Source organism: Lutjanus erythropterus, chromosome 1, assembly GCF_056507025.1.
Source record: "Lutjanus erythropterus isolate fLutEry1 chromosome 1, fLutEry1.hap2, whole genome shotgun sequence".
Lineage (NCBI taxonomy): Eukaryota > Metazoa > Chordata > Actinopteri > Lutjaniformes > Lutjanidae > Lutjanus > Lutjanus erythropterus.
The window spans coordinates 9,653,381-9,668,207 of record NC_139317.1 but is presented as its reverse complement, the minus strand read 5'-3'; the positions used below and the strand labels follow the sequence as shown (position 1 = coordinate 9,668,207).

General features: G+C 39.8%; 1 protein-coding gene across 1 annotated transcript in view; it reads right to left on the bottom strand.

The window, feature by feature from the left end:
* Positions 1 to 14,827, bottom strand: part of ddb1 (damage-specific DNA binding protein 1) — a 76,745-nt gene that overhangs the window by 20,488 nt on the left and 41,430 nt on the right. Inside the window, exons 15-19 of the mRNA XM_084737538.1 lie at positions 14,374 to 14,481; positions 10,780 to 10,987; positions 10,401 to 10,496; positions 9,262 to 9,373; positions 6,361 to 6,484 (exon numbers count right to left, since the gene is read on the bottom strand). Coding sequence (XP_084593664.1) covers positions 6,361 to 6,484; positions 9,262 to 9,373; positions 10,401 to 10,496; positions 10,780 to 10,987; positions 14,374 to 14,481 — 648 coding nt within the window. The remainder of the gene's footprint in view (positions 1 to 6,360; positions 6,485 to 9,261; positions 9,374 to 10,400; positions 10,497 to 10,779; positions 10,988 to 14,373; positions 14,482 to 14,827) is intronic.

Sequence of the window (14,827 nt, the reverse complement as noted above, 5' to 3'; positions counted from 1 at the left end):
TTGAAAAAGTTTCTTTCTTATGCCTGTATTATACTTAGAAGAGATAACGCTAGCAGCTCAGACAAGCTGCTCTCTCAGCTGTGTGTGTGTGTGTGTGTGTCTGTGATGGAGTGTCGGTGCATAGCCGTAGTGCTGCCATTTCTCATCGTCAAGAGAATAAATGTAGTTAAGTGGAGCTTCTACAGCTGTCAAAAGCACCAAAATTGAAAAATACTAAGTAGAAGGTTACTAAAGACTCATGCAAACTTCTGTAAATGATGAATCTTGGTCAGCATATATGTGAAAACTAGCACTGTTTCACAGAGTCCGAGTCAGGAGCGAGGGCTGGTGGAGGTGGGCCACCGAACTCTGATTAGAGGGCATTAACTCTCATTTGCTCAATATCATCAACAGTTCCCTTTCTTCTGGATGTGTGCCACATCTCTCTAAGGTAGCATGCGTTCAGCCGCTTCTTAAAGGGCCCACTTTGGATCCGATTGACCTAAAAAAAACTTAAGGCCAATCTCTAAACTTCCTTTTATCTCAAAGATATTGGAAAAGTGGTCTTAACACAACTCTTCGACAGTCAGAGGAACAACAGCATTTTTGATAAGTTTTTAACACTACAGAGAGACTGAGTACACGGGCAGGAATCACTGGTGTTGTACTGAACTGGTTCTCCTCTATTTTAAGTCAACAACAGCTGACATCACTTGTGGACTACCCCAAGGATCCATTCCAGGATCAGTTTTATTCTCACTCTACATTTTAACCCTTGGACAGACCATTCGGTGACACAACATCTCCTTTCACTGTTACGCCTATAATACACAGCTATGCCTTTCATTTAAACCACATGAATTGCACAATCTCACCATACTGCATTACTGTCAATCCGGTGTCAAGGACTGGGCCGCAATTTATTTCCTACAATTCAACAGCAATAAAAAAGAGGTTTTGATCTTTGGTACAGAACATCACAGATACAGTCCACTCTCGGTTCACTCACCAACAATATAAAATCCATAGCAAAGAACCTCGGAGTAACATTTGACAGTCAACTATCCTTTAAACAGCACGCCAGGAAAATCACCCAGTCTTCTTTTTATTCAGTTAAGAAACATCTCAAAGATTACACACACGCTCAGTTTTATTGACACAGAAAAAGTCACACAAGCTTTTATATTTCCACGCCTGGACTACTGTAACTCTGTTTTTACCTGCTTAAACTCACACTGGGTCTCATCCAGAACTCAGCAGCCAGATTATTGACAAAATCTATGAAGTCCTGTCACATCACCCCAATTTTAGCATCCCTGCACTGGCTGCCTGTTAACTTTAGAATACATTTTACATTTTATTAATTAAGTACAAGGCAATCCATGGCGTCGCTCCAGATTACATTAAGGAGATTTTAACTCTGTGCACTTCAGCCAGACCCTTGAGATCAGCCGATCAAAACCTTTTGGCTGTTCCTCAGAGCAGACTTAAAACTAAGGGTGACCGTGCGTTTTCAGTGACGGCCCCTCGGCTCTGGAACAGCCTTCCCCTCAGTGTGAGATCAGCAGACTACACTGCAGTTTTCATGCGAAACTCACTTCTATAAGATGGTCTACAATTACTCATATTTCACTGGTTTATTGTTTTAATGATTTAATAATGTTTTGCTTTCAAGTATTTTGCACTTTCATCTGCTCTAAATGCTCTTTTAAATGTCTTTTTTATGTGATATGTTATGCTCCTGATTCTGTATTTAAGGGGGTGGGATTTTGTGGGTCCATATTTTCTTTTTTTAATTCTTGTTCTATGAATCTTTTAAGATGGAAAGCACTTTGTACTTAAGCTTGAAAAGTGCTATATAAATAAAATTTCATGAGATAGTGCAGTCCTAAAAAGTCAACTTTATCTCAGCATTGGCCTAGCAAGGGTCAGGATGATGACCCTAGTATGTCAACCTTTTTTTAAATGTCGTACCCTACATACGCTGTGATTGGTCACTTCATGAACAGTGACTTTATGAAAATTTTAACATGTTTTAACGAGAGATAGTCAAATAGCCAGTCAACCTGTCGTACTGCTTCAGCTGCAAAATCTCAACTAACAGTTGAACTGGTACTGAGGATCTTGATGAGGAGGATGTGGGCTGATGCATAATCAAAGCAGGAGCAGGAGACACACCTCTCAACTCTTGTCTCCTGGCTGGCTGGTGTTGGATTTATGCCAAACTATCATCATCATTAGCCCCGTTTCCAGCATTTCATTCCAGGCTTGAAATCAAAGCCACCACCGGTTATGTGTGCAGCATTTCACTCGCTGGTGCTCAATAAGTTTCGGAATCTCAACAAAAGACACCATATTGACAAGAAAGTGGCAGAGAAGAGAACAGTGAAGTCAGCCAGGGCAGTACAAGCAGGGCAGAAAGGCCACTGCGGATGAAGAGCATGTCATTTTTTGAGGAGCATAAGGCCAAACTGAGGGGGCACGGTGGCCATGGCCTTCGTGACCTCTGTGAAATTACTGCCTTGTCCATTACCATCCCTCATTGCACAAGAAAACTGTGCACATACACAACTCTGGCAAGAGTGGTCATGTCAAAGTTGAACCAGTAACTCTGCTTTTAAACTGTGAGCGACATTTAAAATGAGCAGTTTGGGTAATAATTTGATTATATGTCTTTGTTTTGTTTCTCAGAATATCATATGCTGTGTGCAGTGTGAGTGTCTGACTGTTTTTGTGATGTCTTTTTAGTGACTGTTTTCACATTCCCAGATCAAACAGGTCAGACTGTGAAAATTATGCAATAAACTGAAATTATATATCAAATTCATGTTACATGGACACAATATTCAGAACTTTACTGCCTATTAATGCAGGCAATAATGGAAATTTGTCTTTCACTGCTGCACAGCACACAGAGAGATACAATATGGTACATCTAAAAATATTAAATGCACATAAAAAGACATTGCATGTACTAAAAAGCAAAATGCTGCGCACTAACAGGAGTAGGAGGTAAAAGTTGGGTTAGACAGCTGACCAGTGGCAGTTTAAAATTAGATACTAAATATAGATTGTTGTATGCTGGCTCAGCTCAGGGAACTCTGAACCTCTGCCCCGACAGCACCATCTCAAAAAAGGTATGAAGGGGGTGGGATGTGTCATCCAGGATTTTATCAGCCTGTCTGTTTACTTCGATTTACTGCTCTTGCCTGATGTTCTGGGAGCTGGCTCTGTGTGCAGTCTGTGATTTTAGTTCCCTGCTTGACCACCCCACAGAAGTTGGCTTTGCTCCTCGCAGAAAAGTGACCAAACCAGGATGCACTGTTGAAGGTTAATACACTTTCGATCAGAGCTTGGTAGACACTGCACAGATAGTCTCTCTCTACTCTCCCGTTCGTTTTATTGCACCTGTCCAGAGAAGACAACTTTCATTTTTATCCCAGGCACTCTTAACCCAGGCGGTGTATGTGGAGATAACTGATAAAAATGGGTTATATGGTGAAAGGCACAGCGGTGGATCACATGTTCTATAATAAGGCTGTCGAAAGTATTGATACATTTTCAATACCACTGGTCTAAAATGTTTTTATTTGATGTATTTTATGTCACTTTCACTGCAACTGCCCACAGACTACAGCTGAAAAACAGCCATGATGGCTAATCTGGCACATTTACAGAAATGTTTATTATGTGGTCTATAACTTTAAACTCTATGAATAAAAAATAAAACAAGACAACACCCGTAAATTATAGTATCAAAAGAACAAAAGCTAATAAAAAAAAATGACCTAAGTGCTCATTCAAGACGTCAGTTCAGTCTAGTCTTTATTCTCCTCACTGAAATTTTGGTCTGAAGCCTAACAAAAAAGACAATGCTCAGCAGGGCAGGAATCTGTCTGGCCTTAGGCCCCTAAAAAAGATTTGTGCCCTGCAGCCACAGTGGTATTGATGCCCTGTCCCCACCAGCCAATTTTGTCATTTTCCCTTTTCTCCTTTCCTGTCAAAACAGTTTGTGGTCACTAGTGTCTTTTGTTGAGATCCTGATTGGACAACATCAAGTGAAACACTGAGCACATAACCAGTGGTGGGTTAGATTTGAAGCCTGATATGAACCACTGAAAAACCACCAGGCTATTTAAGATTGATGACACACAGCAGAGAGAGAGCGAGCAAGAGAGAAAGTGCTCAGGCGAACACAAGAAAGGAAGTGTCAACGCGACATAGAGACTCTAATCATGAAGCCTAATGATACAATTCTGCGGTTTACACTACAGACTGGAGTCTCTGTACAGTGACAAACAGCTAGATAGGAGTTGCATTAGGGGTGGGGGAAATACTTCTCTCTACTACTAGAGCCATCGCGATGTGGACGTGGACAATTCTGAATAAACTCATAAATATCAAAAATTGACAGGGAGAGAAGCTCTTCATCTCAAAAGGCAGCAGTCGTAATTATGTTCTGATTAAGTGTCTACATAAATTTGTTTGCAAGACAAAGGTGAAGTGTATTGTGAAAACTTTTTACCCCACCAACATTAAGACAAACGAAAGTGGCAGAGCAATTTCATCCAATGCTGCGGTGAAGAAAATAACTCTCTGATCAGTATGTTTCACCTCTAAAACCCTGCGCCTGCTCTGCGTGTTGGACAGCAATGTGTTTCTTTGGAACTAACAGAGAGGCTGCTCTCTATTGCTGGTTTCCACCACCATCAAAAACATGTGTGCAAGGTCAATTCTCCAGTTAGTACCCCGGATCAAGGTGCTGCCTTAGAAGTGGAGTTGGTCCCTGGGCGCTGCACAGCGGCTGCCCACTGCCTGTAATACTAAGATTGGTTAAATGCAAAGAATTAATCTGACTGTATACTCTACTATAATATCATATAGTTGTACTTTACCTATACCTTCAAAATCATCCTTAACTGTTAAGATAAATTCATTATATCTGTGGACTTCATTATATCTGATAAAACTCACTGTTTTATTTGATGGCTTTTCTGCCCTCAAAAAGTTGACAACCGAAACGGCAAGTAGCCTCGCCCCTAAAATGATGAAATTTTAGGCCTGGAGTTCAGTGACTTTTTGTACCAGTGCTGTGTGTGGATTGTTAATTTAAAAAGAACAAGAGAAAAAAGGATTATCCTTCTTTCTCTTCTTGCTGTGGCACTGAAAGCAGTATTACATATAGTTTTGATAAGTATTGCATCAAAGTTTAACATTCTGATGTTGTCTGGTGCCCTGGTAGCTCAGCTGATAGAGCATGCAGCCCATGTACTGGGGTCAGTCCTCTGCAGCAGCCATTGGTTCAATTCCTGTGGTCCTTTGTCACTTGCCTTCCTCTCCTCTCTCTCTCTCTCTCCCCCATTCCTTTCCTATCTAAAACTGTACTGTCAATTAACGATACAAATCTGAAAAATAATCTTAAAAAACTGAAATAAATTCTGTGTTGTGACAACTCTATTCATTAAAACACATTTGACACAGCTGATGTGCACTATACTGTGGTGTGTGACTGAGAGGAGAGCTCTTAGACAAACCTTATTAGAGATAACTGCAGCTTTCACTGGTGTAGCAGTAACTGAATAAATGATTACAGTATGTATATGAAACCTGCATGTCTCCTTAAAGACTGTGCTGTAATGCATCAGTGAACTCAGTGTTCACTGAACAACAAGCATCTATAGAGTCCGTACTAGACACTAAGCTACTGCATAAGAATGTCTTCAGGTCTGATTGATGAATATCTCACACCATCTAAACAAGCCATTAGCTGATCGCACACTGATAAACTGCAGTCAGCTGTGGGCAAAAACGTGCTGAAACAGTCCCTCATTTACATATAATTAACATATAACATACCATAATTTATGCAGGTATGGTAACTGTTGGATTTTAAAAGGAAGGCTTGGCACAGCGAAATCTGCATTGCAAAATAGACCAGAGCAAAAAGCTGCCACGTTCAGTGGGCTTCACCATGGAAATGATCTGCATGACGCCAAACGTGTTCAATTATTCAGTTACTCTATAAAGAGCCTGTGTGAGTTTTAGCAATTGAGTAATGATAACAAAAACATATTTTATGGAGCACCAAGTACAAAAAGAATAACCTACACTAACTCACAAATATTCAACTAGTACATGAGATTAAATTAAGGATGATGACAATGCAGAAGCCCGATTGGTAAAATGAGAGTGCACCCATTTAAGATCAGAAACAAGCACATTATAGTTTGATAAATGAGCCTTGGGACCAGGCTGTGGAAACAGTTTTCTGCATTGACCTGCTTATTCTCTGTGCTGAGCACAACATTTTAGCATCAGAAGCTCCATGTGAAAGCCCGGGCTCTGTGAGATCAAATGGAAATGTACATCCGGCTGTCTCACCTTCAAAGGTGTGCTGATCCACAACTAGCAGACTGTGAACCTCCACCTCTTCACCGAAGGAGGTCTCGTGGGGAGAAGTGCTGCTGGGGAAGAGCTTGCTGGAACTCACGCTGCTGGAGAGGGCCTGGAAGGATGGAGATTTATTAGACAGGACAGGAGCAGAGGTACAGACAAAAAGAAACCTAATAAAAGGTGTAAGTAATTCAAATCAGTATTTCTGCGTGAGCTCAACAGCACAGTCGGCGCCATCTGTAGCAGCAGATGTGAGGCATTTAAAATCAGGTAAACATCTTTCTGGTCATCACGTGTGAGAGGCTCGGGCTCTGCTTTGTCTCCACAGAGTCTTATACTGCAGCAATAAATACAAACACAAATAAAAGTACACACCTGTCCCCTTGGGGAAGCTATAGAGGCAAGCTGAGCGGACACAACACATGCTGTCACTGTAAATCTGGCTGAAGGGGCTTTTTGATTAGCTCTCCAAGTACAAATCTCTTTCAAATGTTGGTCCTACTATTCTGTCTTGGCAGCTGAGGCCTCATCGTCAGCATTCTCTGACAACAAATCAAACAAAAAACAATTATATTTAATGTCATTTGAACTTGATACGAACCCCTTGCAATGGATAAATTTAGCTTGAGGAGGTACAGCATTTTAAAAATGGTCTGCTGTATTCATTCACTGCACCCTCTTAAAGCTTAAATGTCTCTGGAGAAGCAGTGAAACTAAAAAATGAGAAAATACATTAGAATTTTTAATATAATTACCCTATTTGGTTCCACTTCACAATAAGACTACTCTTATAAATGATTTATCAATGTTTAGAATTAGGCTTTAAACACTTTATAAATCATTAATAAACAGCAACAAACTGTAACAGTTATTCATACATCGATGTGGGCTCACTATTTGGCAAGATCCAGTGGCTGCTTATTTCTAATTAATCTCACTAATTAGTTTCTAACATTTATAACTAGCATAAGGGAGCCCATTTATAAATATGATAAAACATATAAATAAGTAATAAATAGGTAATAAAGTAACTGTCCTACTGTCAAGTATAAAACGGCGCCTGTTGAAAATGTCAAAGTCAACAACATCACCAAAGCCTTGGTGACTGAATCTGGCAACCTGACAGTCTTATTTTGATATGCCAAATGAACCTTTTTGACTATTAAAATATGCTGACAGAGATTAAATGCTGGTAACTTCTTAACAAATATCTGACGAAGCTGACAGGGATAAATGCTGCTGAAGCAGAGAGACATAGTAAGTAAGCAGTGGGCTTTAAGAAAAATATTATACAACTATTTATTCATTGAATAATTTTATGTTTACACTTAAAGATAATGAGGTTTCCAAGACAGAATATTTAAAAGCTGTGTGCCGTGTGTAGCCCTTTTGCTGGAACAATTACTGTTTATTAATAATATTTATAAAACTATAGAATTAGAATACAGAATAAAGTAAATGCAATGCTGGGTGTTAATGAATGAAAACTAAACAATTAATAAATAATCTGGGTTACACATTCTCAAGCCTCAACTTAGATCAGAGACAAAATTATTTAATCCGTCTCATCTGCAGGTACTTGCCACTATCGCTTTCCTGGTTCTCGATTTACTGGGACATTTTACAGAGAGACTGGTGATACAGCAGGTCTGACATATCCCAGTCCACTGTTAAATCAGTATTAGGGCTGGCTTACTTCCAAATAGACACAAACACAGACACCGCAGACACATCATGCGCTTCACAAAGTTCTCCAGTTTAGTTTACATACTAATCAGCAGATCCAGGTAAATCAACTGTACTCATGTCCGCATCAAGATGCCATTTCACATCCATTACTCTTCCTCAACAGGTAAAAATCCATTCAATAAATGTCCAAATAACATGTAATATACAGAATCTTGAACTTAGTGGCCCGCTGGCCAGCAGGGTTGGGGTTATGGGAGGGAGCACACTACCTGGCTGCCTCTGCTGCAACCACAACAGAGAACATTACCAATAATGGCTGTTAAAAGGTTTTTGCCCTTAGGTGGTATTTCTTTTCCTTTTTCTTTCTTTCCTTCTTTTTATCATTTTTTTTCTAAGTTTAACATTACCTGTCAAACACCAGTGGCTTGCTGCTTTGTGGTTTGCACACACCACCTAAGTCTGCTGCCCATAAATGGATTTATTGAGGCGTTCCTATATGCTAACTGCAAATTTCCTGGCATTCAGTTTAAGATCAAGCACGATTCATCAACATACTCAAGTGGATAAGAACAGACTTGGTAGTCAGCGCATGTTTCATGAATTCCACATGGGATTTTCTTTTTTTCCACTCTTACTGCTTTGTGTGTAAGAACAAACATAGGAGAAAGATAATAATGGTAATAATGGTAAAAACATTCTTGCATGAGGCCCTTTGAGAGCTGAAGCTTAACAGTACAGATAAATGTGGGCTCATTATTTGGCCAATGTGCTGTAACAGTTCATGAATGATCTATAAATTGTTTACAAACTAATGAATAGCCTAATATAAAGTATTTCTAAATAATTTATAAGGGTAGTCTCATTGTAAATAACTTCTGTAAATGATTAATATTTCTGGGGGCAATTATCAAGTAAAGATGCCGTTAACATCTTTAATTATGTCAAGATTAAAATTCTTTGACCATAAAAGTAAAGGATCAAACTGAGCAAAACAGAATTAACAATGTAAATCCTGGTTTAGAAAGTCTGGTTCCAGTACACCTGCTATGTGACTAACAGGACAAGACGTTTGTTGTCCTGACAAGCTCCCAGTTAATGTTATAAATAATGTTCTTAGTCAGTATGCCTGGTTAGATAAGAGTGCAAAACAAACAAGCCCTCGGGTGTTTATTATCCAAAAACAACACGGAGCTACAGTACCTGAGTGCTCGCACTGGGCCGAACGGCAGATGTGGTGCCGCTCACATCCTGAATCTCAACCCTGCTGGACAAAACCCCGAAACACTGGGAAACCTCCTGGTAGCAGATTCGCCTGGTGGGGTGTTAACAGAGAGAGAGAGATGAGAGGGATGAAAAGAAGCCAAGGGAAGACGCTGGCAAACATGAAAACAGCAAAAAGGGGTAAGCTGAACAAAAGAAGGAGCCCTGGGAGACTGTTCTCTGTTTTCTGACTGGATAACACAACAGTCAATCTTTTAATAACTTATTTACCAAGACTGAGAAATGGCTGTCACTTAAACATTTGAGCACAAAAAGACAGCTGATGTATAAAACAAAACAAACAGAGGAAAGTCGCTTGAATCAGAGCAAACAGGCAGCAACACTGCAAACATGAAAAAAATACAGAATATTTGTACAGATGAGGGGCCTGAAGTGTTTATTTAAAGGTCAATTCTAACTCGATGTTTGACACGGGAACAAGTGTAAACCAACTGTGATGTCACCCACTGGTTTGTGGACTACTGTTTGGAAGATTCCAGGGGGGTCGCCATCATCATGGTTCTTTTCCTCTAACTTTTTAACTTTTTGGTATATTTTTCAAATTATTTATTACATAAATAAATGGTTTTAAGATACAACTGTTGACATGTATGTTACATTCTGGCTGTGTATTTCATTATGTTGCCTAATAATTGCCAGAAATTTTTAGCTAGTTACCGTAGGGTATTGTTAACATGTAACAGCTAAATTCCAGGACAAAAACAACAGCATTCAGAAGTCGGATCAACTGCTTGTAATTTTGGAAAGACCCATACAAAGCATAGCCAGCTGCATTGTCTATTTAAGTCTAAATGCAGTAATAATTTACAAAATGAACATCTTGTTTTATGGAAGAAGACTTGAAACTAGTGACTGAGACCATAAACTCATTAAAAAACTGTTTACGGAGGTCATAAATCAAATGAGAAGAAGGGTCATTTTGCAATAAGACTCCACACATTACAAAGAATGTAAGTTTAAGGCAATTCTACACTTTCACTTTTCAGACCTGAACGCTCTGTCCACCATTTACTATAACGATCTATGATTCTAACTCACTGTTTGACAAGGGTACTGACCTGGGAGACTCATAGAGGGGAACAGTGCGAATGTGGAGTTTCTGAATCTCGTCGATGGTACCGATGGTCAGAGTGCTGTTGTTAGCCAGAGCCAGACTGTAAAAGAAATCAAGATGCAGCATTAGTAAGGGGGAAACAAAAAAGAAGAAATGCACCCACTTCCTATAAATCAAAACAATGTTTGATTATATGCACTTCTGCAGAGAACACATCTGAGCCAGCTGTGTCGGCTCGATGATCAAAAACAAAAGAAAGTGAAGCTCGCGTATTTATGAACTCTTCAAAGCACAGAGGAAGACATTTATGTAACAACGAGACGAGCAAGAGATGGAGCTGCAGACTGATAAAATCCATGAGAAGTGAAACTTGTGCTGCTGACCTGTCAGGATAGCCCTCAGAGTTGAGTGGGCACATATAATTGACCTCCTTGAGGTTGACGTTGGAGAAGACCAGCTTGTGGTTGGAGGAGTAGATGACAGTGGGTCGGTCGGAGCAGGCGAAAACGTTGGACGTGGACAGGGATCTGAAAGTTCTCAGCACTGTGGGCTGCGTGCCGAGGGTGACTTTCTTACGTTCGCTCAGGGCGCCTGGAGGAGAGACAACAAGATTGAAACACAAGCATGTTCAACTTCGGTTTGAGAGGTGGGTGTACTAATCACTGTCTGGGTCAAAAGAGCCACTTGCTAAGTGCCTTTAGCCAATAAAGTTTGTCCCTGTGTGCTGAATATCCGTCTACAAATGCTCCTCAAACCTGAATGTTTGATGTGCTCTTGAGGCCTGTGTAGAAGCACCTTCATTACCTTTCTTTGTGCATTTATTCAAGCTTTTCATTTAATTTGCGTACAACTAATAGTTTTAGTAGAAGTATGTATATTTTGCACCAGCATTGGCTTTTGACACCCTCGCATGTTGTACATGCAGATTAATATTCTTCTTGTGAGTATTATCCTGTTTTTGATTAAACTCAGAACAAGATGTTTACAATAACTTGATTATATCCATATCCCTGTGCACACGATTATAAAATCCAGGTCTCTGATCGCTGTCTGCAGTTTGTGCGGCTTTCAGCTTTGACTGGCTGAAAGGATTAGGTTTTGTTCAGCCTGCAGGCAAATCAGATTTGGGTCTCAAATCAGATCTTAAAACAAACTGTCGGCACTGTTATTTGCAAAGGATCAAATCAGATATGTGTGTCCAGACATCAGCAACCTATCTGCATGGGTTGCTGTGGTAACGACGCAGGCATCAGTACCTACGTATGCTGGTGACGTTGTTTACCAACAATCGCCCCGTCATGCTGCAGAGCAGAGTTCCCCCGGCACTCAAGGCGGCACGTTCTCCACCTCCAAATGTGTTTTTTTTGTTTTTGCCCAAGAATGTTGGGTTCCAGCTTCTCAAATGTGAGAATTTGCTGCTTTCTGCATTATGGGATAGTAAATTGATTTTCCTTGGCTTTTGGACTGTTGGTTGGATTAAATATACAATCTGAAGACGTCACTTTGTGCATTAGGGAATTGTGATGAACCTTTCTGACCATTTTATAGACGAAACAATTAATCAAGAAAAAAGTACTGCAATTATGTGCTGAACTAAACTTCATACCATAGCACAGGTTGCTTATTTTCTCTTAATTTAAAAATGTTAATGAGGTTAACTGTCACGATGGTTAATGGGAGATTTTTAATTCCACTAATTTCCTGTTTCTTCCGTCAAATATACAAGTAATAGAAAATCGTATTCAAAGAAATTCACAAATACTGCTGGGAGTGACTCCATTAAGGCTGGATAAACAAGATGTTTCCCATCCACGCATCTATTTAAAAGTCAAAAGAGAGACCTTAAAGTCAGTTTTAATTAGACAAGACAGCCATTCAATAATGTAGTAATTAAAGAGCTATTACACAGCTTTTACATGTCAAAGTAAATTTGCTCTTAACAGGGAGTACGACAGAACATTTGTGTAATGTTTTATGTGGCTCTTAATCGACTTCCTTTATTACTCAAAATGACATCATGGTCATTCAAGTGACATCACCCCGTCCTGAGCTTGGAGATGGGTGTGGAGTGGACTGGAGCATTCAGCAGGCAGGGAGCGTCGAATAAAAAGCATTATTGAGCTATATTAAACATAGTGAAGGATCAATTGATTTTAGAGCTTGAATGTGTCACTACAGATGAAAAGTCAGGATTTATCAGCCTCTGCTGCTTCGATTTTGACCAGAAATACTAAATAACTACATTTTAGGAAACAATGCTAAACTGCTATAGTACTCTTTCCATCTAACAGGTCAAATTTCTTTGACCTGTTAGATAGAAAGATACTGAAAGATATGGTGAGGATTTCAAGATGCTGCATTCAGAAAGAAACTGAGGTCATTGGTTCACTATCACCGCTGTCATGGCATTTTTCATGGTTTTCAGACCCAGCGGGTAGTTGTTTTCGGAGAAAAAGCAATAAAAAGCTCACTGTACACTTACCTGTTTAACAGCAGACAGACACAGTTACAGCCAGAACAAAAAAACGCAGAGCTAAAAAAAGAGCGAAAACTGGATTTATGTTCGCCGGGGGTCACAAACACGACTCAAAACAAATGATAATGTTGTTCCGTAGCTGCTGGGTGTTTGATTAGCAGCTGTTTGCTTCCAGAGCTGGTAAATGAAGCCAAAAATGCAGTTCCTCTAATGGCCACTTGAGGCTGGCTCCAAAACCAAGTCAATCCTCAATCATTAGCTCAATGCTGTCACAAAATGGGAATTCTAACGGAAATTAGCATCAAGATTCAAATCAAATGATAGTCCTAAAGTAAAAACTCTAATGTGATGTACATTGTTTTTGGAAATATGCCCTGTGATGCATGGTCTCTAGAAGTGCATGATTCAACTTTTTCCCTTGGTCTCAGTGAATCAAAATACTTTATGAATCATAATACATCGAATCGGCATCCAAGTAGTTTCAAATCAGGTGATTAGTGCATCGTCCAAGCCTTATTCTATACCTAATATCCATGTTCATAGCAACTGTACAGAAGGTGAATTTTATATAGCTCACCTGTTTAAATTATATTAAGGACTTAAAGTTATGCATAATTAAGAGTGGGGCCGCTTTAAGTGACAGATGGATGCCCTCACAAGTGGCTAGTCAATAGGGAGCCACTTTTTTCTGCCTGCCTCAGCTCCACTCTTCGCCTAACTCCCAGCTAACCAAAAAACCGGCAGTGTCAGGCACTGCTAAGATGGTCACCACACCGTGAGCTTCACAATGGCTCTTCAGAAACCTATGGAACAGTCTATGGTTTGCTGACAGGTTCGGAATCAGCGTATAACCTTAAAAGGTGATTATACGTAAATGTTCAAGTGTTCACAACTTGTTTCTGCTGCCAAATAATGCACCGCAGGGGCTCCAGATTGGCTGCCTGCATGAAACTGCATCTTCATAAACCCTGTTTGTCTGATGTTTAAATAGTTGAGGAATTTTCTGTTGGTCGAAACTGGAGGCACATAGCATGTTTACATACATAAAAAAGAAAAACTTTAAATAAATCAATGCTTTACCACTATCTTAGTGAATTGGCAGCCTTCACAATAAGCATGTTTAATATGAAACATTGATTAAAACAGGTGTGAGGATCTGTTTGAATCAAAACTGTGTATTTTTTTCAGTAATAATTATCCCTGGTACTTCTGACTCCACTCAGTAAGTTCTTCTGATGAACTCAGGTATTCTATGAAATCACAGCGTTTGATTACATCATTGAAGTTTCTTTTTGTAGTCAAACAGCAGGTTTTCAATCAGACTCAAAGCATTAGTTTCTTCAGGCTGCAAAGCTTCCCCGCCAATAGATCCAAGTATAGTGCCGGCAGTTACACAATTCTCCATGAAAAAATATTCTAAAAATGAAAATATTTTTTCAGACAGCTGCCTGTGGCTCATATCAGGCTGAGAAGTGAAATGAAGGTGGTGTGAAGGACCTACCAGTCTGCAGGTCCAGACCAAAGTAGAAGAGCGCTCCGTCTCCCAGGGCACACAGCAGGTAGTAGCTGCCTTCAAAGGTGGTCATTAGGATTGAGCGAGGGATGATCTCTGAGGACACACACGGTAAAATTATTTATTTTTTCCAGTACTCTGGAGTCACAGGTTCATGGATGAACACCAAAATGATAAATGTCTGCAAAAAAAAAGTCTTTGTCAGAAAAATCAATACGGGTTATCGGCCAGACTGGCTGCTAACTTTCGGAAAAAAAACAAAACGCTTCAGGGTAAATATAAAGTCTTCTGTCTTTTCCGTTTCCCAAAACTCGTTTTCTCTGACTGCAGGCCAATTATGTGAAGACAACATTGGCTCTGATTAAATGCTTGCTGGCTGACTCTCCACAAAGTGGCAGCATTAAAAAAAAAGTCAGCAAAATGTACTAACTTGAAAGGCTGC